The sequence below is a fragment of the Amblyomma mixtum genome, chromosome 8 (assembly GCF_055824585.1).
Source record: "Amblyomma mixtum isolate Tamu chromosome 8, ASM5582458v1, whole genome shotgun sequence".
In the NCBI taxonomy this organism is placed as follows: Eukaryota; Metazoa; Arthropoda; class Arachnida; order Ixodida; family Ixodidae; genus Amblyomma; species Amblyomma mixtum.
This window is the reverse complement of record NC_143019.1, coordinates 117,001,271-117,029,180: the sequence shown is the minus strand read 5'-3', so window position 1 is coordinate 117,029,180 and position 27,910 is coordinate 117,001,271. Positions and strand designations below refer to the sequence as shown.

At 46.7% G+C, this 27,910-nt stretch overlaps 1 protein-coding gene across 1 annotated transcript in view; it reads right to left on the bottom strand.

Annotated features, from left to right (window-relative positions):
• LOC149334065 (neprilysin-1-like) overlaps window positions 1-9,211 on the bottom strand; it is a 68,652-nt gene extending 59,441 nt beyond the window's left edge. Inside the window, exon 1 of the mRNA XM_089557852.1 lies at window positions 9,088-9,211. Within this exon, the coding sequence (XP_089413978.1) occupies window positions 9,088-9,211 (124 nt within the window). The remainder of the gene's footprint in view (window positions 1-9,087) is intronic.
• Window positions 9,212-27,910: the final 18,699 nt, after the last annotated feature.

Here is a 27,910-nt window from a genome sequence, read left to right as displayed (position 1 = left end):
TCCGGAAATTTCGACCACCTGGGGTTCTTTAACGTGCACTGACATCGCACAGTACACGGGCCTCTAGAATTTCTCCTCCAAAGAAATTCAACCGCCGCGGCCGGGATCGAACCCGCGTCTTTCGACACAGCAGCCGAGCACCATGGCCACTGAGCCACCGCGGCGGCTTTTATGCTGTTGAGGTTATCTTCTTGTTGTAATATGAATTCCCCTTTTCTATGTTTCTTTTTGCTGCGTGAACATTAGAACCTGTATGTCGCAAAAATTCGTCCGTCCGTCACTTCGTCTGAACCTCGGCTACCAGGTGGCAAGGTGGAGAAAGAAAAATCTCCTTCCCTACTTTCAGAAGAGAGGTGGTGGGGGAGAGTGAAGACGAAATGAGGATGAGCGACGACGGTTGGCGGGTTGGAGAGATTACAGAGGTACTGCGTGTCACACTGTGTTGCTCGATTGGATCGGGAGTGCGGAGCGAGGATACGGTGTATCACTGAGTGTTGACGGACTGGATCACACCACCCACTAGCAAGGTTTGAACGCCTCAGTGATAGCACCTGCGCCGTCCGGGAACGAACACCAGTGCTAAGGCATACGGTGCAACATCAATCGCATTAATTAATTTTCATCACCGTCACCATCTTGATTACGCCTAGTGCAAGACAAAAGGCCACTCCCAGATGTCTCCAGTTGACCCTGTCGCGTGGTCGCAGCGGCCGCCTTACACCCGCAAACTTCCCAATCTCATTAGCCCACCTAACGTTCTGCCGTAACCCGCTATGCATGCCTTCTCTTCGAGTCCAGTCTGTTACTCTAAGCGATGATCGGTTATCTTGCCTTCATATTGCATGGCCTGCCCAGCCCATTTCTTTTTGATCTCTACTAGGATGTTATTAACCCGCGTTTGTTCCCTGACTCCCTCTGCCCACTTCGTATCTGTTGACGTTAAACCTATCACTTTCCTTTCCATACCTGGCAGCGAAGTCCTCAGTTTTAAAGGGTGAAATATTGGGTGAGTTGGTACAGGTCCGTTTGGTAGGAACAACATGTTTTAGCACCTATTTGAAGCATAGGTGGTTGCCAACAAAAATAGACGACTTTCGCCGCTATGCTCAGGCGCTTACACCACATCTGTTCTTATTTTGTTCGCCCAATAAAGGTCACGCATTCTTTTACACACAGGTAAATGGGGTCAGTAGCGCCGAAAGTGTCAAATACTCCAGCAGACGCAGTAATTTCCATTGCAGAAGCAAGCAGTACAATAAGCCATAGTGCGCAGTATGCGTTCGGGAAAATTGAGCTTATTAATAATATCGCCAGGATCCCCGAATGAACGGTACTACATATGTAGTCCGCTCTTATTCGTTGACAATAGCACCTTCATAAAACGAACCGATAGTTGCTCCTGTAGAGAGGCTTTTTTCAATTGCTTCGCCTATAGCACGGCCGCATCGCGGGGCTCTTTCGGATGGCGGTTTGAGCAAGTAGTGTTACTTAATGCCGTTAAATATAAGTAACCTCTAAATAACAGATTAGGGTGGTATGTCCTGCCTAATAAAAGTATTCAGTACATTTGTTTCTTATTTTTGTTTTTCCTTTTAAAACGAAACGTTTAACTTGAAATGCCTGTTGAACACAGTGATGTAGTCGAAACTTTTCGGTTTCCCAAAGCGTGCGAACTTGCACACTTTAGCTCAAGGCTGTTTCACAGGTTGTTGCGACCGAAGGAGAGCCGTGCAGGAAGGCGTAAGGGAAAACCGAAGAAAGAAGCCGATCCTTTTTAACCCCGGAGCCAGGTCTAGCCCGAGGGCGCCTTTCGAGCTAAGCGCCGCTTCGCCGTCGTTTGGACTGAGCGCGGAGGCCGCGCGGTGCTGGCATGCGGCAATATTTATAGTCACATACCTGATATTCAGCAAAGCGCGATCTTGAGTTCTGCGCGTGCACAACGATGCAGTGCAGCAATTTTGGTTTCCCCTTCCTACTGGTTTGGAAGCTATTTAATCTGGACATTTTATTAAAAATGTTACAAATGGAGCCTAAAATGTAACATACTACCACAGTATTTTTTCGTTTGTGCGCAAAGAAATCTAGGGCAGTAAAGAAAACACGGTTGAAAAATATATTTAGGCAGTGGTTTAAATGGCGATTTCAGCTCTAAAGCTCCTAAAATGCTTCCTAAAAGGAAACTTATCGACAGGTGTAAATGATAATTTTCGTGATGAGAACGCTTGGTCAAAAAAAGAAAGAGGAGGAAAACCATGAGCAAAAAAGCAAGATTCGAACCATTGTCCAACGCGCTCTAAAAAGCAATGATACTAATCTATTCCGCCGGATGAGCAATGGGGATGACGGTTTATAATTGTTATCTTATCAGTTCTAACAGTATTGCCGTTTATTCGCGCATGCACCGGAATGCAGATCACGCGTTGGGGAATGTCCCGTATAGCGCATGGCACAAAGAAAAGCAAGATATTATAACTCCGTGATTTATAAGTTAGAGTTGGCTAACAGTTTGATTGAAACCATACGCACAAGTAAAGCAGATAAACTCTAATAGACACAAGATTTCACATCAATCTGGCATACATGCGTTAGAACTGCCGAAAGTACGGGCGTTCATGAATTACTCATTATCAGCACCATAAATTTAAAACAGGCGTACACGACAGAAATAAAAGTAATTGCCAGTCGCTCTACTTTTAACAGAACATAAAAGTTGTGTTCTATGTAGTACCGCGCAACATCACAAGGGGAAAAAAAAATCGCAGCATCCATCGTGAACCTCAAAGCACGTGCAGTGATTCGCTTTTTGTATTTGAAGGAACACGATGCTACGAAGATACATGCAGAGCTGGTGGTGGTGTACGGTGACAATGCCCCAGCCTATGACTGTGCGGGAACTTGGTGCAGACGTTTTAAGTGCAGCCACACAAGCCTGGACGACGAAGAACTGAGGGGCAGAGCAGCATGGTGAATCACAGATTGCTGCGCAAGTGTAGGCTTTAGTGCTCGCTGACCGGCGGATAACTGCTGAAAGAAATAGTGAAACAGATTAATGTAAGTATACCCTCAGTGCAAAGCAATCTTCACAACAGCCTGTACATGCCAAAGGTTGCCGCGCGCTGGGTTCCGGGGTCTGACTCCAATGCGAATATACTTGCGGCAGGAAGCAGCTTCAGAAATGTTGAAGCTATGAGAGAGAACCACTGATAAATATTGGGTGCACAACTATAATCCACAAAGAAAAATTCAAAGCATTCAATGGAAGCATACAAACTCACCGGTGCCAAAAAGAAAGGCTAAGGCTGGGCCATCATCACGCAAGGTCAAGCTGAGCGTGTTCTGGGACTCCCGTGGAACTCTTCTCACAGATTACGCCGGCAAAGGCCAAGCTACTACAGGGAAATACTATTGAGAGCATATCACCAAGTTGAGAGGAGCTATCAAGGCAAAGCACAGAGTAAAGCCCTCGAAAGGCGTCCGTCTGCTCCATGACAACGTACTGGCTCACTCAGCACAGGCGACGGCGAGACAAGTGGCCACCTTAGGCTACAAAATTTTGCTCCATCCCCCAAATTCACCCGACCTCGCACCAAGTGACTTCCTCTTCTTCCCTCATGTGAAGGACACGCAGCGCATAAAACATTTTCGGGACGACGAGGAAGTTACTGCTCAAGTCGAACTTCTCCTGAACTCTGGAAAAGAAGATTTATTTATTGGTTTATTGGGGTTTAACGTCCCAAAGCGACTCAAGCTATGAAATACGCCGTAGTGAAATGCTCCGGAAGAGTTCTATAGCGATGGCCTCCGGCAGCTAGTTGATCGCTGGCAGAAGTGCATGGCCATTGGGGGAAAACATGTAGAAAAATGGTAAACTCCCGGCCAAGTTTCATTCTTGCATGCTCCTTCTTGGTTCAACGGTGTATCGTCTTGCCAACAAATAATACGAAGTTTGTGAATGCCCTCTATATCACAGAAGCGCCCCTTAATTTATTTCTACACAGCTGAATTCCATCAGTTTTGTTGTTCGAAATACAGGGTGTCGTTTTCTCTTTGTCTAGCGCAGACCTTTAGGCTGGTCAACCTACGCACTAGCATCTCTCATTTTGTCTGAAGAAAAAGAGAAAAAGTATACAGAGCTGCAAAATACTGGGGCTGAACCGAGTCCCAAACTACTTCGGAAAGGTTCCTTCGAATCGTTCCGGTTAAGGCTCCGTTCCAAGATGGCCAAAATATGGGTTCGGCCCCGTCCGGTACAGTGTAAACATGAGAATTCGGGTCTACTTTCCAGTTCAGGTTCGGTTCTGGTTCGTCACCGTGGCGGAAACACGACTACATTGCTATAAAATGAGGAGTCATTAAGGTTAAGGGAGTTATATGTGTTCCTGTATTTATTTAGAATTGTTGGATGACTGTGTTCCGCCTTATGTATTCCGTATAGGAAGGAAGGCAAAGCTTTATTTTACTCGTGCTTTTTTCTGGGGTTTTGGTTCAACATCAGAGACGTTCTCTCCTTGTTTGTATCCCTAGGAGTCTTCTCTGTCGACGTTGACCACCTTTGATCAATGGTCGGTTGGCCTCAGTTCAGGTTTCCGCTGGCCACTGCCACCCATTGACCTCGCTGTACCAGACCTTGATGGTCTTCACAGCCGTCGCTGGGCAGCAGTGCGTGCCATTGCTCCGACCTCGGGTTCTACATTTTGGGAACCACGTCTCTGTTTTTTCAGGCCCATATGACATTATATATAGTTAGTTTTCATCGCACCAGGGATATTTGTCCGCGTTTATCGCAGGGTGCATTTTGTTTAGTATATGTAGGTTTGGGTAAGCGCCTGTCTGTAATTGTCTCTAAGTGACAGCTTCCTCTCTGTTGAGAGATTTCTGCGGCGAGGGATATCGCATTACTCTGCTTCTATAGTTTTCTAGTATGGCCAAGTATTCCTTGGGTGCTGGCGCGAGTTCCGCGGTCTCGTCATATGCTCGGAAAGTAACGTATCCTCGAGCTATCCTGTCGGTCTCTTGGTGCCCTGCCACACACGTGTGCCCCTGTACCCACACAATTTTATGTGGGGTCTTGTCGTTTTGTTCTTCCTGGTTTTTAATTCTGTCGGTCGTCGCGAGGAGAATACGGAGCACGTGACGACCTATCCTGACATTCATGTTATTTCGGCAGACTGTTTGAGAGTCCGTGAGCATTGTTAGCGACCGCCCGGTTCTCTAGCCCTCCGCCACCGCTAGGGCAATGGCTACTACCTCGGTGTCTGTAGCCGTGCAGTCTCGGTGAGAAAGAAGGCAGTTACTCAAGGGCGTGCGAGTGTTGTGTATGGCGCCTGCTCGCCGGGTGGCTATTTCACTGCAGAAGCGGAGTGCCTTCTAAAATAGGCCAGAAGTCAGATCAGAACTCTAGTGGGTAGTGGCTGAGTACCTAGCGCGAGCTCGTCACTCAGGCTGCGGCCCACTTGGCCTTCTTCTAATCCGTAACATCACCAGGGGCCACAGAGCTATCATCCCGGTCCCGAAATAGAAGGGCATGGATGATGTTAAGTAGGATATCAGGATGGGCGAGATGTCAACAACAACAACTACCATGCTTGATCAGAGAAAGGAAGAAGTAGGAAGGAAAATGATAGGCGTAAGGTTAACAGACAGGAGCAGGGCAGATTGGGTCAGGCAACAAACATGGAGTAAAAGCATCCAAGTCGAAATCAAGGAGTGCCCTTGGGCAGGGCAGGTAATACGAAAGCAAGGTAACCGCTGGTCCTCAAGGGTAACGGAGTGGATTCCAAGAGGAGGCAAGCGTAGGAGGGGGTGGCAGAAAGTTAGGTGGGCGGATGAGATTAAGAAGTTTGTGGGGATATGGCGGCCGCTACTGGCAAAGGACAAGGTTAATTGGAGAAACATAGGAGAGGCGTTTACCCTGCGGTGAGCGTAGTCAGGCTGATGATGATGACCCGCTTTTCTATCAAAGTAGTGATGCCTGTCTTTCTCGAAGCAGTTTTGCTCAGTTTGACCACCTAAAAACTTGAACGTTTTAGCGTAGCCGGTTAGCCGTACGGCAAATACAGTAACGCATTGTTGTTGCTACCGTTGCCACGCTCGCCTAGCCGCAGTTGCTGTATGGTAGCATATGCCTTAGTTACCATGTTCACCGTACGGGGATGCTAAAACGCTCTATTATCTTTCTTTTCATCGCAAAACACTGATAAGACGGTTCAGTAGTACTTTCGCTAAAGAGGTACTACTGAATATGCAGTGTGTTTCAGCGAAAGTGAACCAGAACGCTATAAAATAGGTTTTTTAGGCATGAAGCCAGCTTCTCCGGCACAATAATACCTGCGTTGGTGCACATTACAAAACAGAGTAGTAATATTAAATATTCAGCCTGTTACCTAATTTCTAATAATAACTTGTTAACAATTACAGGTAGACGCCTAATTGCGATTATAGATTTGTAGCCGGCAGTTAGTAATAACCATATACGATTTTAGAATGGCGAATACGGGGTTACTCTTGGCACTGTGGGCCATCAAATATTTGCTACATTGTGCTAAAGACCTTCGCTTTCGAAAAGCATGCAGGCAAAAGAACTCCTTCAGTGATGTAACTAATCGAACAAGCCAAATATCTAATTGCAACCAGGTCTGTACTTGTGACAATTAAAAATTTACTTGTCACAAACCATTTAAGTGCCTAACTTGTTAACAATATTTTCCTGCTTTTTGGCCTTCGCCAACGCCGGTATTTACTGCACCGCAGACGACGCCTTCATACCTCAAAACGTGTCATTATAAAAATTTTTGTTCGCCTGCGCTCAAAAACCTGGTATATTCTAAAGGGCTCTATAAGAAATGTCATGTTTGCGCTATGTAATATGTAAATACCAGAATAAAAAAAAAACTAAAATGAAAACGCCCTTCGCGACTTTCATTTAGCTTGCTATCCGCTTCCATGAGTCTCTTGTGCTGGAATGTAGATAAAAAAGTATCATTCCAGCAGCCCTTACAAGTATTGAACGAGCCCCGTTTTGCTCTTCGTGAGGAAGGGTCATATGCAGACGGGGAAGCAAATTTTGTCTGCTCACGTCCGCTAGTAGAGCGCCATTGCACGCCCAAGGTATTCCGGGAGATACCGCCAGAAATTTTACAGTGCTGAGTGTCGATAAACGGCGAATCAGAGGTGACAATTGTTCGAGGAACGGGGAACATGTGGAGGACCGAGTCCCTTTTATCCAAGTATATGGCCAGACTTCACGCACGGAGGACCCTTAGTTCCAGGCTGCATTGCTCAGCGATGTTGCTCAGCGACTGATGCAGTCTCGCGCCGCATAAATACGATATACGTCAAAAACGCGCACACACACACACACACACACACACACACACACACACACACACACACACACACACACACACACACACACACACACACACACACACACACACACACACACACACACACACACACACACACACACACACACACACACACACACACACACACACACACACACACACACACACACACACACACACACACACACACACACACACACACACACACACACACACACACACACACACACACACACACACACACACACACACACACACACACACACACACACACACACACACACACACACACACACACACACACACACACACACACACACACACACACACACACACACACACACACACACGCACACACGCACACACACACGCACAGTGACACGCCATTTTTTGCAGTTTTTTGTGGCCTACTATGCCGAAACACAATTATACTGCGAGAATGCGCTTCAGTTGATAATTTAAACAAGATTTCGGATGTTCAAAACTTCTTTGGCTTACCGCACCACGGTATGATCGTTATGCCCGCAGAGCGAAGTGACTTTAAGGGAATGCTTTCTCGCGCCCAATTTTTTAATTCGTCAGAAGATGAAGGACGCTATTTTTAGCACTTTACGGCAATCCCAGAAAGCTGTTGGCGAACTTGCCATTGAACTGTTTTGCCTTTTTTTGGGCAAGAAAAATCAAGACTAGAGAGCCTCCTGTTGTTATTGTATGTACATACATGAGTCTTCTAAATGATACCCAGTCACATTATAAGATTGTGATCACCGTATGCACGTGATATAAAAGGCAGCGCTGCATGGCATACAAATAGTCCATGGAAGATAATTAACGATTCGAAGTTTTTTATATAGACGTGAATCCAGTTTAATATAAAAGCACCTATGTAGGATGTTTTTTTTTTTTTTGGGGGGGGGGACTACTAGCTCATCGCTTTGAGTGTTCCTTCTGAAACTCATGCAGCTCATGAACATATTTACGATTCTATTTGGACGATTGCTGACTCATGATTATTGTAATTTGAAAGTAAAGAATTTGCACAGTTACGGTATAAATGTTTGCGTCTATTTGTATCTCATGGTCATAGGATCTGCCTTTCGTGCTTTATCGATGTTGTATTCCGGCCCTTCACCAGAAGTAATGGCTATTAGTTGAAACAGCTGCTTGTGTATTCGTTTTTCGATATAAAAATTAAGAAAATTGAATAGGCGTGGTAGCCCTAAAATTGAGTTAGCAGAAAAATCGTCTTTTTGGTTTTCAGCTGCCGTAATTTTGGCAGATGCAACCACATTTCAAACATATGTTGCCTGCAGAACAAATGATTCATGACATGTTTTTGGAGCCTTACCTTAATTTTTTGTGAAATAAATTATCCATGACAACGCTAAGCAATATAATACTAATCAATCTATATTTTTATTCATCTAGAACCTGTAGTTATTCTCTCCGTTCATTGTGGTTAGTACTTCAGGAGCTGAGGGTGATATTCTTCAGCCCAAGTCTATTTCCTTCCACACATAAATATTATCTTCATGCAATGCCAGCAGATGTGTGTTCATTTAAAGACTACAGTTCCATGTCATAAAAAGCATCATCTTTTATCACTGAGATTGTTCACAACATATTCGGCCAAGCAATGGCATTCACGGAAATATGTTCTTCGCGCAAAGGGATCTTACTGTGCAGTTCAGTGATGGCTGAACATAGCCTCGTATGAGTGTTCACAGCGCCCAAAACATACATTGTGAGGACGCTGCACCTCCAGCGGCGCTTGGCGTCTCTGTCTTGCAGCGGTGCCGAGATATGAAGCCATCAATCAGGTCGACGCAAGCTCTCCGTATGTGGAACATGTGCTCCAGATACATATATGCCTAACTTTCTGTTCCACTTAAAGCTCTCCGCTCTTAACTGGAACGTTATTGCACATAATTTTTAGTTCGTCGGTTGCACTTATATATAAGCGGAACTTTTTAGAATATCCCACTTAAGTTCCATTTTTCAAATAGAACATGTAATAGTCTCTTCCAACCTAATATGTTTTTACAAGAAATGGCACCAGGTTCGTTTTTATTCGATTAATTTAAAAGAACTTGCGCTTCTTGCGCTTCTTTCAAGAAGTGTTCTTGAAAGGCTTCACGGGGCTTCCTTGGTAGATGTCGAACACTAGCCAAGTCTGCAATTTTATTTTTGCAGCAAGTATGGTTCTCGCTATAACTGAACCTTTAACGTGGATTTATTTATACTGCTTAGAATTCAGCAGAGTTCGAGGTTCGCGACATTTATCCAACATTTTTATCTGCTTGAGCATCGCGTGGCTAGAAATTACTCGGACAGCGGCAGCTATTTGTCGCGCCCTACTCCGACACCGATGCCACCTTCTGAGGCGAAAGTCGCCACAGAGATGATGTTGGTGTACTGTTAACGCGTAAATTTAAACGTTTTTTCGCCGAGGAAAGTAAACGTCGATTCAGAGGAGGGCCTCTCACAGCGCGAGTAGGGCCTATTATTGCTATTTCGCTTAACGGCAGATAGTTGTTTCCGGATGCACTCAAGTAGAAGACTTTTTGCTACGCCTCGAACTCATGTGTGCACTGCTCATGTCGCCTTCCTGTGCATCTGTCGCCATCACTCCTTTACTGAGCGTGAGACAACTTTCAATGTGTGCAATGAAAGAAGTGTGGCATCCAATCTACGATAGTTTAGTTGGTACGTGCAGAATTGGTATTAGCTGGCGTCTTCGTGGTTATTACTCAACGTCTCTCCAAGCACCGTTTTTTAATTGGCACGACATATTGTTGTTACTGAATGTAGCCTGCTCTCTGGCCAACAACATGCGAGCTCGTCAGAACGTTCCAACTGGAATACATCAGTGAAGGCAAGGTAATTTAAGGACAGATCACAGTAACGGTTTCTTCCTGAAAGTAGCAGCAGACCCTGAAATTTCATATCAACAGCTGAAGGTAGCAGAGAAAGCGAGCAGTATCGAACACATCACTTACCTTTCAGGCTTTTTGAAGATGCCGAATCTCGAGACAAGCCGGTTCCATCAGGCTCCGTGATGTCTCTGCTGCGCGTGCTGCTTAGTGCACTCCATTCTAGAAGTATAAAGAACAGATTTTGCCGAAGCTAAGAAAGCCACCTCTGCCAGCAGTGCGGGAATCTCAAGCAAGTAGGTGCGGCGCAAATAGCTCCCATCTAAATGCCTTGCAGGCAAATCCTAAAGGCAGTCAGCCACAGGAAATTGCTACGAGACGCCATTGCCCTGAAAGGCGGCGATGAGCAATTTATAGTCCTTCATAGTCGCATATGCGTCTCTGGCGGGGCGAACCGCGCAACTTCGCGACGAACACTATGCCGCGTTTCCTCGCGCAACGCTGTCGTTAAGCGGTACCATTAGAGTGCGTCGCAGAACGTGTCTTTTTCACCGGCGCGCCGCTCACTCTCAGCCACTGTACGTACAGCCCGGCGCTGTGAGACTCTCTTTGACTTAATGTATGGGCTTCGGGGTTCATCGTGTAAAGTTTGCACCTGTAATGCGAGGGTTCGCTCACTGCTACTAAATTGGCCAGAGACGCTTCACGGGCTAGTGAAAGGTTCGACTAGTCACCAAAGACCTTTTGTTGTCGGCACGTGCGCTGTAAACACTAAACGCTGCGGGTGACACAGTAAGAAAGTTTAAGCGCCGGATGGCACATACTTAATATGGATTGCCCACTAAGCTCTTAGCGCTGCCTTTTGATCACAGATGTCACTTCTTACGGGCATGCCAGTGCACCGTCCTTGCTTCGAAATGCCCAATTCATTGTCTAATATGAATTTTTTGTTTACTTTTCGTTCTTAATATTGCGTTGAACATTTATGGACTCAAGGCAGTTTCCAAGTGCTTGATACTGTCTGTGAAAGGCATTTGAGGTGCCTTTAAGAAAGAGTACGACACTTTAAAAAGTCCAGGCTTGAAATTAGGCTTACGCCTACTTTTGGTCTTGATGCACGTGTTAAGCAGGCACAAGTGATAATTTTTTCTCTCATATGTCCGTAAATACGCGTGACCTCGTTTCCACTAAGCGTGAAGGCGAAACTTTGAGGCCAGCTAAAAATCTCTAGAAGCGTCAGGCACCGGTGAGTCCGTGACGGACGAAAAATGCGCGTCGACGAGCAGGTCAGTATTTGGTCTCCGTCATGCGTATGTACCTCGTGGTTCAGATAAAGTGATTACTATTTCTTTAACAATACGGTTTTTCAGGTTAAGAAAAGCTTTTTGCGGCATTATGATCCCAGTGTTCGCAGACTTCAAGAAAACGCGAATTATGTTAACTAGTAAACTGATTGACTACATTTTAATATAGTTCACTTTCTAACTTTTTCCGATAGGCACTTGATTGCAATTAGAGATTTATTGCGGGTCGTTAGTAATAGCCATTTCAATTTACCGAATTTCGAAAACGCTATTACCCTCTTCACTGCGGCTCAACAAAATCAGTCTATTCATGTAGTTACGTCCACTGCTGCGTTGCTTTGCCTGCATGCGTTGCGAAAGTGCATGGATCTTGGCACGGTGTAGCCTGGAGCCAGAACGGCGAGGGTAACCGTGTTTTGAAAGTTCTAAATACTGATATGGCTATTAATAACTGCCAGCTACAAATCTCTTATTCCTCTCCGGTGCCTACTGGTAATATCAAAAAAGTGAACGATGAAAATTAAGTTAATCACTTTACTAGTTAACCTGATTCGCCTGTTTTCTGACGTCCGGAAACAGTGGTAATACAATGCGCAGAAAGCTTCTCTTTAAGCCAGAAACCCTATTTCGAATATTTAGTGGTCCCTGAAACGCCTGGTAGATCGACACTCCCGTGGCCTTGAGCCAGAAACGCGAACCTCTCTATCTTCAGTTGGAGAATAATGAGACGACTCTCACGTCTCTCCATGTGCGTGGGCAGGGAACCTCCAAGACGGCAACGCAGAACTGGTGTCGCAATATCTAAAAAGCATCCACATCATTCTTGCAAGCTGCCGTAGCCACGGACGACCGCTACAGTTCATCAGCATGTTCACATTACTCGGCATCTGTGGCGTGTCGCGCGCAGTGTAGAAGCAGAGGGAATGTGACTGCACTCAGTGCATGATTGCTACTCGGTTTTGTGCTGATGGCACGAAAGCGCGATTTCGTCACGGTCTGTGGATGTAAAGTGCCCAATCACTAACATAAGGACCACTGGAGTGTAACGGTAAGAGCAATGCTTTTCTTTGCGGCCATTTTTGTACGAAAAGGCTCTCTATGCATTCTTTCCTTAATCTGGAAGTATCGAGCTGCAGGGTTTCGCTTCAGCGCTTCCGAGGCTATAGCGGCGAGGCGTTGCAGGTGAGAGAAACTCCGCTATGCTCCAACGTAATCGGTGCACCAGAAAAGGGAGGTCATGGTGGGGTACATCAAGTTAGTGGGGCCGCGGAAGGCGAGAGTTTCGGCCTGTTTGACCAGCTCCCCATGGTGCCGCTCGAAAGAGGATGCGCTTCTCTCGGGGGCCTGCAGGGATATATGGTGAGCTCGTTTTACACAGCCTGGTGTTTTGTGGAATAAGCGTACTCATATTTTCCTTTTAGACAATATTTGCCTGAAATAATGAAAAAGAAACTGCTGCGATAGCCTAGTGCTCTCGCGCAGCGGCCTGTGAAGCTGATTTGTTCGCGTCGGCGCGGCTTCGGCTCCCAGTCATGAATATTGATTTAATTTCTGCTTTAAGTTAACGTGGCTTCGCTGTTGCTAGGCAAATACACAAGATCCGAACATTACAAGATTCTTGGTCGGCGGTGTAAGAATCTTAGTGTTTTCGCATTAACAGAACGGATTAGGCCACTACGCTTGGGTGCTGTCCCGGATTACTGGTAATGTTTAAGAGACGAAGACTTGGGGAACATATTGGTATGAAGCTCAAAGCGAAAATAGTTTATGCTGGCACGTTGGCTAATTTCGTGCTCCAGCATATGGAGTATGCTCTCTCCTCAACAGACTGCAATTTCTGAGGGCTTTGGATTACAATGACCCCTTGGGTGATTTGTTGAACTTAGAAAAGCGCAATAAAAAGACAGGGACAAGAAGAAGAAGCGTTTGTCCTGCGTGCTTCTTCTTCTTCTTGTCCCTGTCTTTTTATTGCGCATTTCTAAGTTGAACATGTATTACCAACTCGCCCAACTTTCTGCATTGCTTGAAGCCCTTGGGTGACATTAGAAAAAAACTCTCTGGCTCGTCGTTCTTTGTTAAGGCAGAGTGGCTGCTTAATCTTGCTAAAGTAAGATCAATGCATTTGTTTAATCACACTTTGAAATTTATTTAGGCACTTTAAAGGCTCGTATGGGCATTTCATATGGGAGGGTGAGGGGATGGCTCAATTTCGAGAAACGAAAGCAAAACGATTTAATAACTGCACTGGCTTTCAGATCCTAACGATGCAATTTCAAGAGAACAAGAATGAAAAAAAAACATACAATGCATTATTAAAGCGGCTTAATTTTTTTGTGTATCTTAAGCATGTTTCTATTTGAAATAAACACAGCGTAATATCCAAAGAGAAACAAAAAAATTAAAAGAGAATCAATATCTACAAAAAGCGCAAAATTTAAGCAGACTGCCATGATACCTATGATTAGACTTCAGTTAGTAAAAAAGGTCGAAAAATCATCGTTCACCAGTGGAAGCAATGCTTGCTATTAAAGCATTATTTTCCCCAATATAGAGAAAAATAATAGGGAATTTTGGTGCTTGTACATGCGGGCAAAGATTCTCTGATTTTTATGCCCGTGGTTAGGCAGCGGAGGCAGTGGCCTGAGCGGAACCTAACGGCTACCTATTGCACAGGCGTTCAACGTACACCAGTGCTGCGTGCCGTCTTCTGTCCCGGGAAGTGCCCCTGCTTTCCTATCAACCACATCGAGATACCACGCCCTGGCTATCTCGACCCCGGACCACGTGACCTTTCACTGCAGCCTGAACTGGATTTAAGACAGCGCCGACCGTCATCACCTTCATTTGGCAGCGGAGGCAGTGGCCTGAGTGGAACCTAACGGATACCTATTTCACAGGCGTTCAACGTACACCAGTGCTGCGTGCCGTCTTCTGTCCCGGGAAGTGCCCCTGCTTTCCTATCAACCACATCGAGATACCACGCCCTGGCTATCTCGACCCCGGACCACGTGACCTTTCACTGCAGCCTGAACTGGATTTAAGACAGCGCCGACCGTCATCACCTTCATTTGGCAGCGGAGGCAGTGGCCTGAGTGGAACCTAACGGATACCTATTTCACAGGCGTTCAACGTACCCCAGTGCTGCGTGCCGTCCTCTGTCCCGGGAAGTGCCCCTGCTTTCCTATCAACCACATCGAGATACCACGCCCTGGCTATCTCGACCCCGGACCACGTGACCTTTCACTGCAGCCTGAACTGGATTTAAGACAGCGCCGACCGTCATCACCTTCATTTGGCAGCGGAGGCAGTGGCCTGAGTGGAACCTAACGGATACCTATTTCACAGGCGTTCAACGTACACCAGTGCTGCGTGCCGTCTTCTGTCCCGGGAAGTGCCCCTGCTTTCCTATCAACCACATCGAGATACCACGCCCTGGCTATCTCGACCCCGGACCACGTGACCTTTCACTGCAGCCTGAACTGGATTTAAGACAGCGCCGACCGTCATCACCTTCATTTGGCAGCGGAGGCAGTGGCCTGAGTGGAACCTAACGGATACCTATTTCACAGGCGTTCAACGTACACCAGTGCTGCGTGCCGTCTTCTGTCCCGGGAAGTGCCCCTGCTTTCCTATCAACCACATCGAGATACCACGCCCTGGCTATCTCGACCCCGGACCACGTGACCTTTCACTGCAGCCTGAACTGGATTTAAGACAGCGCCGACCGTCATCACCTTCATTTGGCAGCGGAGGCAGTGGCCTGAGCGGAACCTAACGGCTACCTATTTCACAGGTTGGACCTGATTTGTATTATTTTTTCTTTTTTGTTTTTACTTCTGCCACCACTGCCTACTGCTGCCTACTGATCTTTATGTTGTATGGTGCTGCTTTCATTTGCTTTTTTTTAAATACGTTTTTGCAATCAGTTTCCGATTTTGGGTATGGGGACCGAGATAGAAAGTTTCAAGCGCGAACTTCGGAAAGAAATTAGGGAGCTGAAAAGTAGCCTGGAATTTATAAACGACGAGTTTGAAACCCTCAAGACCGAGTGTAGTGATGTGAAGAGGGAAAACTCTGAGCTACAAGCGTCTAACAAGTTACTGATGCAAGAAATTGAAGCTCTGAAAAAACAAGTGCAAGAAAATGCTTTGAAGATCACTGCCCAAGACCAGTATTCAAGAAACAGAAATATAGAAATCAAGGGAATACCACTAAACAAAAATGAAAACTTGATTGATATAATTGGCAAAGTTGGCGACACTCTTGGTGAGCCAATAACGCAGGAGGATGTTGAGGCATGCCATCGCGTACGTGCATGGAATCCATCTGAGGGCCAAAACATTGTTGTGGCTTTCAACCGCAGAGCAAAACGGGATGCAGTTGTCGAGAAGGCAAAAAAGACGAGGTTCACGACTGAAGACTTGGGATTTTCCCCCACCCAACCAGTGTTTGTAAATGAGCACTTGTGCCCGCAACTGAAAAAACTGCTCGGAGAAACTATCAGAAAGAAAAAGGAAATGGGCTGGAAATTTGCCTGGTCGAAGGGCGGAAAGATTTTTGCGCGGAAAACAGAAACTTCCACTGTCGTCCCAATCACATGCGAAGCTGACTTAGCAAAGATATCTTGAAGTGCCACCCTCAAATGTGCTAGCTTATCTTACCGATTTTCGCGATGACCGCAACACGCGATGTCACACTCCCAAACAAAAATGGCTATCTTAGTTTTTTGCACTGCAATGCGCAGTCTGCAAAAAATAAGAATGACGAACTGACAGCCTTCTTTGACAGCTTTAGTTTCAAATTTGACGTCATCATGGTAACAGAAACCTGGTACACTTCACAAGAAGACGTACTTAGCATGGATGGCTTCAACAGCTTCTACTTAAACAGATGCCGACGCCGAGGTGGCGGCGTACTGCAACTTGTCTCCAACCGCCTTACTTGCAATATGCTCTCCGAATTCTCTGCTATGACAGCTGATTATGAAGTGTTAACACTACAAAGCCAAAACGCGGTTTTTTCCGTTATATACCGCCCACCGGACGGTAAACCTGACCTCTTTTTCACGTTTCTAGATAAGTTATTAAGCTTTACATGTTCCAGTCAATTGAATCTCATTATTGGTGGCGACTGTAACATAAATTTTCTTGAAGATACTTCCAGCTCCCATGAGTTTCAAACACTTCTAGATTCCTTTCACTGCAGTAACGTCATAACAGAACCCACACGCATCACCTCCTGTTCTGAAAGTCTTCTTGACTTGCTTATCACAAACAAAACAACGGAGTGCGCCAAATCAGGTGTCGTTGCTATACAGCTAAGTGATCATTTGCCAATTTATCTGATCTGCAAACAAAATGGTGTTTTGAAAAACTGTGCCAATCCCCCAATGTCTTTTCTTACACGAAATATTAACCTGAAAAATCTCAATCTTTTTCGAAGTCGGGTGGAATGCACAGACTGGACCTCTGTATATGAATGCAAAGATGGAAATCTAGCATATGACACGTTTATGACTGTTCTTAAGAATGTTTACGATAGTTGTTTTCATGTGAAAAGAGTAAAGAGTTCAAAAAAAATTCGCAAGCCATGGCTCACAGATGAGTGCCTCGAAATGATACGCGAAAAAGATGAAATGTACTTTCATTTCGTGAAAACTGGAAATCCTGCAGACTTTTCTGCTTTTAAAAAATACAGAAATAAAGTGACGAAGTTCTTGCGGAAATCTAAGAAAGATTACTACGAACATGTTTTTAATGAGGCATCTGGCCGCAGTGACCTCATATGGCGTGAAATAAATCATTTATTGAAACCAGGCATAAAACAGAATGATAGTCTGAAAATCACAATCAACGATCAGCAATTAACTGGTACGCAATTGGCATCTCATTTTAACGAATACTTCACAACTCTTGCAAATAGCAACTATAATGAAAATGCAAAACTCTTTTTAGGTGCACCTAATGCAAACTCTGCTTTTTTTGAACCTATTACACCACAGGAAATTCACTCAGTTTTTATGTCCTGCAAAAACAGCAAAGCACGAGATATAGACGGGCTGGAAATCAGGCCTATTAAGTTTGTTGTCGACCTCCTGGTAGACGTTATTGCCCATATTTTCAATGTGTGTCTAGCCACCGGTGTCTTTCCAGAGAACATGCAGAGGGCTAAAGTGACGGTCCTGTACAAATCTGGAAACAAAAATGAGCTTTCCAACTACCGCCCAGCTTCGGTGCTGCCAGTTATCTCAAAGGTATTTGAAAAAGGCATCTGTAAAAGGATTATGTCATTTTGTAATAAGCATAATGTTTTGTCGGAGCGCCAGTTTGGTTTCCGCCAAAATATGTCTACGGAACTGGCTCTTTTAACCCAAAAAGATTTCATTATCAAAGGATTCGAAGAAAGAAAAATAACATTAGGCGTTTACGTTGACTTTTCAAAGGCTTTCGACAGAATTAATCATCAAACTCTTTTCGCTAAATTAGAGCACTACGGTTTTCGTGGCATTGTCCTTGCTCTCCTAAGATCTTATTTAGAAAACAGAAAACAATGCGTTTCTATCGGAGAAGAGCAGTCCACATTACGAAGCATAACATGCGGAGTACCACAGGGCAGTGTCCTCGGACCGGTACTCTTCAATATATACATTAATGATATAACACGGGTATCCCCAGAAGCCTCTTTGGTAATTTATGCAGATGACACGAGCTTTTTCATTCAATGTGACGATACGACGGAACTAGAGAAATTAGGAAATATTACCCTGAATAAATTGTCAGAATGGAGCAAAATTAATTCTTTAGCAATAAACAATAAAAAAATAAAGGCTGTAATTTTCTCGCCATCACAAAAATTTGTTGACCGTAATCTTAATCTCTATTTAGGATCTGAGAAGATAGAAATAACAAAGGAAGTGAAAACGCTCGGTGTCACCTTTCACGAGAACTTGATCTGGGATATCCATGTAGGCTGTGTGATTAAATGTCTGGCCAGGGCTTGCGGGATACTTTGCCGATTTAGACAAGTTCTTCCACTCAAAATAAAGCTGCTACTTTATAATGCTATTTTCAATCCTCACCTAAACTATTGTAATCTTGTATGGGGAACTACATCACTAACGAACATCAACAAACTCCTTTTTTTACAAAAAAGAGCTCTCCGTCACATAGCAGATGTTCCATACGACGCTCACACAAGTGACCTGTTCCCCTTACTTGGTGTTGTTCCTGTGACACATATGTACGAGCTGAATGCCCTGTTAAAATACAAATATTCCCTGAAATTTAATCGGATGCCTTTTCTACGATTATGCAATTTAACAAAACCACCCGAGGTGCCGTACAATATAAGAACAAGAGAAGTATGGTTGGTGCCGTTTTCCCGCACGAATCATGGTCACAACAGACTACAATACATTATGCCTACTTTACTTAACAACTATCATGATTCAAACAGGGACATCAACACACTATCGAAACAACACCTTAAGTGTTTGTTCACTCACACTTTAGGGAAGTAACGTCAATGTTTTGAAATCTTGTTTTATTATTGCAGTCTTTTGTGCACGTATTTTTAATGGTGGCTGCATTACACTGTCTGTGGTAAAACTGTGGTCTGTGCTTCTATGCCTGCAAATGTAGCAGGAAATGTTTTTAGTCCTGTATAGCCATATATCAATTTCGCCGTTAGATGTTCTTCAGTGAGCAAAATATTGGTGATTAAGTATTAGTATTCGTCTTATTGAATCCATGTCTATCAGTTACATTGAACCGGTATTATTACTTTTTACTAATATGCAGCATTTTTGTTTGGAATTACTATGTATATTATGTATTTTGTGTTTACTATATATTTTGTGTTTACAGTTTCTATGTATACTGGATGCTCTTATCTTCGTACAATTTTAATCGCAGCTTTGTATTATTTCTGCTGTTATCCGTTGCCAAGAGAAAACAAGGGCTAAGAACCGTTGTCAAGCTGCTCGAGAAGCAGCTTTTTGTTCTTATCCTTGCATTTATTTCTGTATTGAAAGAAATTATAAATAAATTGATTGATTTGATTGATTTGATTAGTACAAGACGAAGTGTTATCTTCTGGAATGATATGCTTGGAGGCTAGGGATTAGCTGCTGTGGTAAAGAGAATGGAAAAAAGATAGGCGAATGAATTCCTGCCTCATATTAAGGATCAAGAAATTTAAGTATTGTTTTATTGAAGAAATGCTCTGCTGCTTAAACTACTACTGTGCAATAAAATGCGCTACCTTGTATTGTACGAATTATATAGAATTACCTTGATGGAGATGCCTTTATAGCGAACAATATTGTAGTAATGTCCGAATAAGTGAAGTCTGGTTGTGCAATTTGGCATCAGCGTTGGCAAGAGTTTGACAGCGTTTAGGAAGTCCTGATTTTTCCAACGCTGTGCTAGTGAATTAGTCTGTGGGGTTGTGCCAAATCAGATCTAGGGTGGAAGTAACACCTGAAAATTTTAGTGTTCATGTGTAGCTATTACCACTACTCCTTAAAATCTCGTAGCTTGACGTAATTCTGAAAAGTCAAGAGAAAGTACTCTGCACAATTTTATTAGTGGTTATTTCTATCTGCCAAACACTGCAACAGATATTTAACCTATCCCAATCTGTTTGCAAGTTAACGAGGTCACTGGGATTTGCTTTACCTCTCTAAATGATACAAACATCGACAAAAAAGTTAAAGCGAACCTAAAAAGTATTATTGCTGTAGAGATTCTCTAAGAGCACAGTAATGAAAATCGCGTCATTTTTTTGTTCTGATTCTATACGCACTGAAGTTTTGCCCATCTATTTTAGCACCAGAAATGACCATATTTACTAGTTTGATAAAAATATTACGTACGGTGCTTGTGCAGTTTTCTGTACAAGAAGGTGACTCGCAATAATAATGCAATTAACCTGCAATTCAAGATGCTTGCCTCTTATTTACCAACTTCCTGAAGAGGAGAGTAACTATAGGAAGAAGGATTCCGCTAGGTGGCGCCGCCCTAGTTAGCTGGCTGCCTACCGTGCTCTGCTTTAACCTGCCCCTGGCCTGGTCCAGGTCCTCGCCCACCCCTGGATTTACACTCCATCGCTTCAGGAAGGCTTCCGAAGCACGTGGAAGCCATCGGCATTACGGCCCGCTACCGAACTGGCCCTCCAAGCGTCTCCAAAACTGTGAAGCGGCGCGGCACCTCGCTAACCGTAACGCGCCGCGCCTGCACCGCCGCAATGCAGCGTCTGACCGCGCCCCTGCAGCCCAGACCCACCGATGCCGCCAAAGCGGGGCCTGCTCCAACCACGCCGACAGCTGTCTCTCAAACGGCTACGTTCAACGCCGCCTACGCCACTGAGCACATTCCTTCCGCATTCAATGCCGTGAGCAACGCTGGGAGCACCGGATCGACGGCCGCGGCGCAGCCGGCAGCGTTCGTCGTCGGCGCAGCGTCCACTACTAGCCGGGACGCCAAGAGATTCGGGGCCATATACGCATCGCAGCAGGCTGCGTTCGTCGCCGCCGCTGGATTCGCTGCATCTACTACAGCCACATGTCCCACTCACACCGAGACCTGCAGCCCGGCACCGCGTCGCAGATTGAGACTCCGGCTGAGTACTCAGTCATTGACCTTACGGCGTCCCCGGTAGACGACACTCCACCCCCAGAAATCGGCTGGAGCACCATCGGTGCCAACCGCAAGCTTGCCTCCGCAACCCCACCCCGCGCCGAGCTCATCACAGTTGCCATCCAGCTTCCCCCTGGGACCCTCACCCCCAATCTACCTCTCTACGACGTACTCGCCGCAGTCACCTGCGCTGCACAACTCTCCGCCATGAGCAGCGCAGAGATCACCCTTCAGACCAAGCCAGCCCAAAGCCTTGTGTTTTTAAAAACCCATTCTCCTCTCACCGCCCACCTCCTACTTTCTACCACGCATCTTCAGCTTCATGGTAAGCCTATCACCATCAAAACATATGCCCCTAATCTTCCCATCTCATGCCTCGGCGTCATCCATAACGTCGGTGGCCACTTCATCCCTGATAACCTCATGCATGATATCGAATCATTCAAAACCGATATTCTTGCTGCTCGCATGATGGGCGCCACTCAATCGGCACTCATAAGTTTCGCTGGAACCGTCATCACCCACTTTGTATAATTTAAACGCGTTGCCTACCGGTGTCCCCCCCATAAGCCTAAGCCTCCCACCTGCACCCGTTGTCTCGCTCTTGGACACCGCCCCCATCAATGCCCCCAGCACAGCGTTCTGGCCAAGTGTCGTCGCTGTGCTGCTGCTCTACCCGCCAACCCTTCCGCTCAAGTATGTGCCCAGCCCTGGTGCGTTCATTGCCAGGCAAACACCCACCCCTCCCTCGACCCCACTTGCCCCTTCCTCCTCGCTAACCAACGCGAGTGTGCCAAAGCTACATACCTCCGACGCCCAGCTTTGCGCCGGGCAGTGCAACCTATGCTCTCCTCCTCCTCTACTCATGAACCTCAATCAGCTCCAATCACGTCACCACCAGGCTCCTATGCCGCCATAGTGAAAGGATCCTCGGTTCCAGCGTCCCTCTCTTCCCCTACACCACCCTCTCGATCCCTGACTGAGGAGAGCCGCTAGTTCGACCTCCGGCTCGCTATGCTGGAACGCCAGCATCGAGAGCAGCAGCGCATTTCCCACGACCTACAACAGCAGATCCATGCCTTGACCCAAACCCTCCAGACAACCATCTCCTGTCTTACCTCCCAGCTTACAAAGCTAAATGAGCACCTTGCCACATTCACCACTCCCTCCTCCACCGCCCAGGTCGCCCCTTTGGCTGATCTTGTCGAATCCACCACACAGGGACACCACACTCCCTTGGTTCAGCTAGAAACATCGGTTCTCCAAATTCTTACCACCATCCAAGCACAATCAAAGCAATTGGAATCCTTCACTGCTACGCTCCACTCCCTGCATGAGTCACTGCCCCCGGCCAAAAATAAGGAACGCGTACACTCACGAGCCTCTACCTCTACACTATCATAATTGCTTTTGGCGAGGACCTCGAGATTTTGCAGTGTAACTACCGAAATATGTGCCATAATAAGACACCCCTCCACCAGTATCTCCTCACTCGCCCCTCCCTGCCCTATTTCCTCCTTCCCCAGGAGACTCAGACGGCCCGCACTGTCCCAGGCTACCCCGCCTACCATGCCACTACGTCCACACCACTTGCGTCTATTTATGTACGCAGCGACGTGCTCGTGGAGCCACTTGACATTTCTCCACCCTCCTTAAATATTTAGTTGGTGTTGTCTATTACCACACTTCTTCCCGCGTCTCACTCACCCTTTTGTCTTTCTACAACCCCCCTGTCACCTCCTCTTTATTCTCCTCCCTGGGCAAGTTCCTTCACTCTTTTCCCTCTAACTCCCATCTCCTCTTTGGTGGTGACTTTAATGCCCCTCAAACACTCTTAGGCTACCCTCAAACCCGGCCGCCTCTTCCACTGTCACCTCACCCTTCTTAATTCTTAATACTCCTGGCTCCCCTACTCGAGCGTGCACTGCCTCACAGCGCCCCACGACACCTGACCTCACTTTCTCTCGGGGTTCACTTTCCTTTCACTGGCAGGTGACAGCCGAAACTCTTCTCAGTGACAACTTTCTCGTTCATATTCACACCTCTCTTTCCCACATCCCTCGTTGTCATCCGGTTATTCACACTGACTGGCACGCCTTCCGCACTAATCTCGTCTCCGGCTCCTTTCAATCCTACGAGGACTGGACGTCGCGCATCACTGCAGCGCTCATGTCCAGTAGCCGTCTCGTTCGCACTGGTCACACACTCCCAGACCCAGATCCTCATATTCTCCGTTTATGGCGTCGCCGTAAACATCTTCAACGCTCCTTTGGCTCCCAACCCCACAACACCCAACTCTCCTTCCGGATCATTGCTCTGCAGGCCGAGATCATCACCCACTGGGCCTCACTCGAGCACTCTCGTTGGAGTGCTCTTTGTGACCGTCTTGACTCTGGTCTGCAATCACGATCCACATGGTCTCTCTTCAAATCCCTCCTTGGCACTAAGCGTGCCCTTGCTCGCACTCTTGCGAAAGCCCTCACTCAGGGGACTCCCTGTGATGTTTTTGATCAGCTCGCCTCTCTCTACCTCCCTCCCCCTCTGGCACCCTCCTACCCGATGTACTCGGGCGGACCTAACCCCGATCTGGACCACTCCTTCACTCTCCGAGAGCTTGTATCGGCTCTGGCTGCTAATGCTACATGCTCGACTCCCGGTGAGGATGCCATTACATGTACCACACTTCGCAACCTTCCTAACTGCACCAAAGAATTCCTCCTTCAAACCTACAATGAGGCCAGGAACAGCGGCTGCCTGCCGAGCTCCTGGACCTCCTCCCTCATTTTTATGATTCCAAAGTCGGGCAACCTCCCTCTTTCTCTAAGCTCCGCCCAGTCTCCCTGACATCGTGTGTTGGTAAGACACTTGAGCAAATGGCCCTTACTCGCCTCTATAATTTTCTCAAGGAGAGGGAGTTCTTACTCCATTCTCTCATCGGCTTCCGACACCGCGTCTGTGCACAGGACATGTTTCTGATTCTCCAGCACACCTTTCTGTCACCTACCCCCACTCAAATTCACGCACTTCTGACCGTCGATGTTCGCAAGGCCTTCGACAGTGTTTCCCACGGCCACATTCTTTCCCAACTCGACTCCCTAGACAGTGGCCCCCGCATTTACTCTTATATCCGTTCATTCCTCTCTAAACGTGTGGCTCGCTTTCGAGTAGACACCCATCTGTCCGACCCCCACCACCTCACCCGTGGCACTCCTCAAGGTGCTGTTTTCTCTCCTACCCTTTTCAATCTTACTATGGCTCCTCTCGCCTCCCAGCTAGCTGAAATTCCCGACCTGCATCATATATTTTACGCCGATGAAATCACTCTCTGGTGTTCGTCGGGCTCTCCCGGTCACGTACAGGACACCCTGCAACGTGGCCTAGATCTCATTGACTCCTTTCTCACCACCACTCCCCTCTCTCCTGCTCCTGAAAAATCCGAGCTTCTCCTTCTCAACCATTCCCCATACCAGCGCTCACACAACCACTTCGTCTCTCTCCACCTTTCTGGCTCTCCCATTCCTGTCGTCACGCAATGCAAAGTTCTTAGCCTTCCTTTGCATGCGGCCAAGAACGTGCAAGCCCTCCACCACGCTGTCTCCACCTGCCACTCGGTAACTCACCTCCTGCGGCGCGTGGTCATTCGTTGCTCAGGTCTCCACGAGGCTCATGCATGCCGAGTTGCCCAAGCGCTGGCCCTCAACAAGGTCTTGTACTTTGGACCCTACAATTCCTTCAATCAGACTCAACACTCTCGAGACTGCCCTTATGGGCCTCTACAAGGCAACTCTCAACCTCCCTCTCACTACCTCTACTGCTAAGATCTTTCCCACAGGCCTCTTTCATCCTCTCCGTTCTCTTCTCTCTCTCTCTATCGCGACTCGCAGCTTGCCCAGCTTTCCCTTACCCGTCAGGGCAGTGGCTACTGAGTCAAGCGGGTATCTCGCCCATTCCCATCGCCCCTTTTACCTCTCCTATTCCAACTCCGGCTCCCAATCTTCGTATCCTCCCCCTCCCGACCAACATGTCCTCTGTCCTGCACGCCGACCGTCGTCATGCGGCCGCGAGCACCATTGATACCCAGGGTGTAGCCTACACGGATGCCTCCTTCGAGGCTCCTCGAGGTTTCTGCGGCTACGCCCTGTACCATCCCCACCTGCCCGCTCCTGAAACCCACACCAGCGGGCCGTATTTACACCCTCCGGATACATTTTCCCTCGAGGTCCTCGCCATTGCACATACCCTCCAGTCATTTGCTCTCTTTCCCTCTGTTCAAGAGTACACAGTCTATTCAGACTCACAAGCCGTTATACACCACGTACAGAAACGCACCCTAACCCCTTCTCTCCAACAGGAGGTCGAACGAGCGGTGTACGCAATGCAGCCTTCCTTCGTTTTCCTCCGCTGGGTCCCTGGGCATTCAGGAATTCACGGCAATGAGCTGGCCCATCAGCTCGCCCGCGACACACTTTTCCGGGCACTGTTGATCCCCTGGCCCAAGCCCTCGGAGGATGGTGGCAGACTCACCCTTCGCCGCACAATAAAAGAGGTCTACCTCGAGCTCCGTCTAAACAAACGCCTTTACACTCTCCCTCATCCATCACTCACGGTGCCGGAGGCTCGCCTTCTTCGGCACATCCAAATGAATGCAGTTATCACCCCGTCTCGCCTCCTTCTCTATCGCTATCGATCGGACCCTTCCTGTCCCAACTGCCCCTGAATCTATGCGCACCTGGCCCATTGCCTCTTCTATTGCCCGGCTGCTCAGCAGTCGGGTTCCTACCCCCCATCTTCTTTACCCATCACCACCTGGCTCGAGTGGCTTGGCGCTGAAGGGGAGAAAGAACAGCGACTTCTGGTCGCCCAGCGGTCGACATGCTCGGCCTGTAAATTATGGCCAAATAAAGGTCTTGTACTACTACTAGGAAGAAAGGGAACTGGGTAAAACATGCAATGTGCAAAGGCTTTAGACTATTAAAGCGGAAACGTAGGCTTATGAAAATCGGCCGACGCCATTGGCGGGAAGGGGTACTTTGTCTGGGAGAAGCCTTTTCGTTCTTTAGTGGTTTATTAAATAAAACAATGAAAATTGGAGCGAAAAGATGTTGCCAGCAGCGGCAGTCGCTGCCGAATACCTGAGCACCCAAACTGTGTCGGGCAGAATAAAGGGATAGGAAAATGATAGGAAGAAGTTCGGAGAGGAGCGATAACGTAAAATGATACAGGAGGAAATTTATTCACTACTTGTATTATTAAACAAGTATATAAAAGGTGAGCACACCGACTAGTACAAGAAATTTCAAAAGGCATACACAACAATAAGAGTAGAGACGAATGGGTTAAAGTAGCTGTGCTTATTCTGATAAACTTTGAAAAGGCACGTTTGAGAAGCGCTAACCCTCTGCAACGTTTGGTTATTAGACAGAAGCTTTAATGTTTCGGCAGTACTGTTATTGTCATCTTCTCAAAAGCTGGAGTTGGGGGGGTTCATGATGATTTTTTTATTTATGTGACCAAGACACCTGTGCAAACAGCACCTTGACAAAAGGTTTTCTCCTTTACTCAAGGGGGGGTCAAAGACCCATTTCCCAAGCATCTCACCCTAAAGAAGCCTAGCTCCAGGCAGGGGAAAGCTTGTACTGATTGTACCACCGGTGGCTACCACGCGACACTGGTGATCGAACCCCACGGCTCCCGCATGTGAGGCAGATGCTCAAAACACTTGGCCGGCACTGGGGTGCATGCGGGATAGACAAGCTCCGCCTTAAGGGTATGTATGACATGATAGCGTTTATGTATCCCTTCAGCGGCATGGGATCTTTGCATATAACTTCTCAGAAATGAACACTTTCTTCGTACTTTTTTCCCATGACGTTTTCTTTTTACTTTTTTTAAACAAGACAGACAAGACCATCCTCTAACGAAGTGTAATAAGCACTCCTCAGTGATCGAGGGGCAGCGCGTCCGATTGACGACACAAGTTGCAGTGCTTTGAGACCGGCTGGAACACCTTTCTTTCATCGCAATTGCTTTTCTTTCTTCACAAGCACTACGCAATGGTGGTAGGGGGACGTCATGACCCTTTAGACTAATTAATTGTGTAGTACTGTCATCACTGTTGTGCTGCATGATCGTTCTGTGTTGTTTGACTCACCCGCGTGAGGTCATGTGATCGCGACGTCAAGACCCTCTTACTGATCCGGATTTTTTCAAAACAACGTCGGTGACCAAAACCCCAGCTTTTCTGCCGAATGGGACTCTTAATGCTTGGGTGTTAAATCCAAGCATCCTTACTGCCCAGTTACTTTTTTAAAAGAATTTTCAACCTTACTCCGCCACCGTCTTCAATGTCATTTCGAAGCCTCGAGGGGGAAGAGTTGATGGGAGTAATGCGGAGAGGATGGCGGCGTATATGAGAAGCACCGCGGTGAGGAGGAGATAGCATGTCCAACCAGATGCCTTCGGGAACATGGTGAGCTCACGGACAAGGATAATGGCGTGATCTCCTGACTCGCATTCAACGCCACGGGGCGTATTTTTATGCCCAAGTTTGTGATCAAAAAATGAACATTCGTTCTTGAGGAATTAGAGCAACTGTCACATATAGGTGGACACCTCGACCCTGCAGTAATGGTAGGGAGCAAGGTCGGAGTGAACGAGGAGAAAAAGTGCCGTAGTGGAGTACTCCAGAATAATTTCGACCAATGGGCGTATCCTTAACGTGCACTGAAATCACACAGCACACGGGCGCC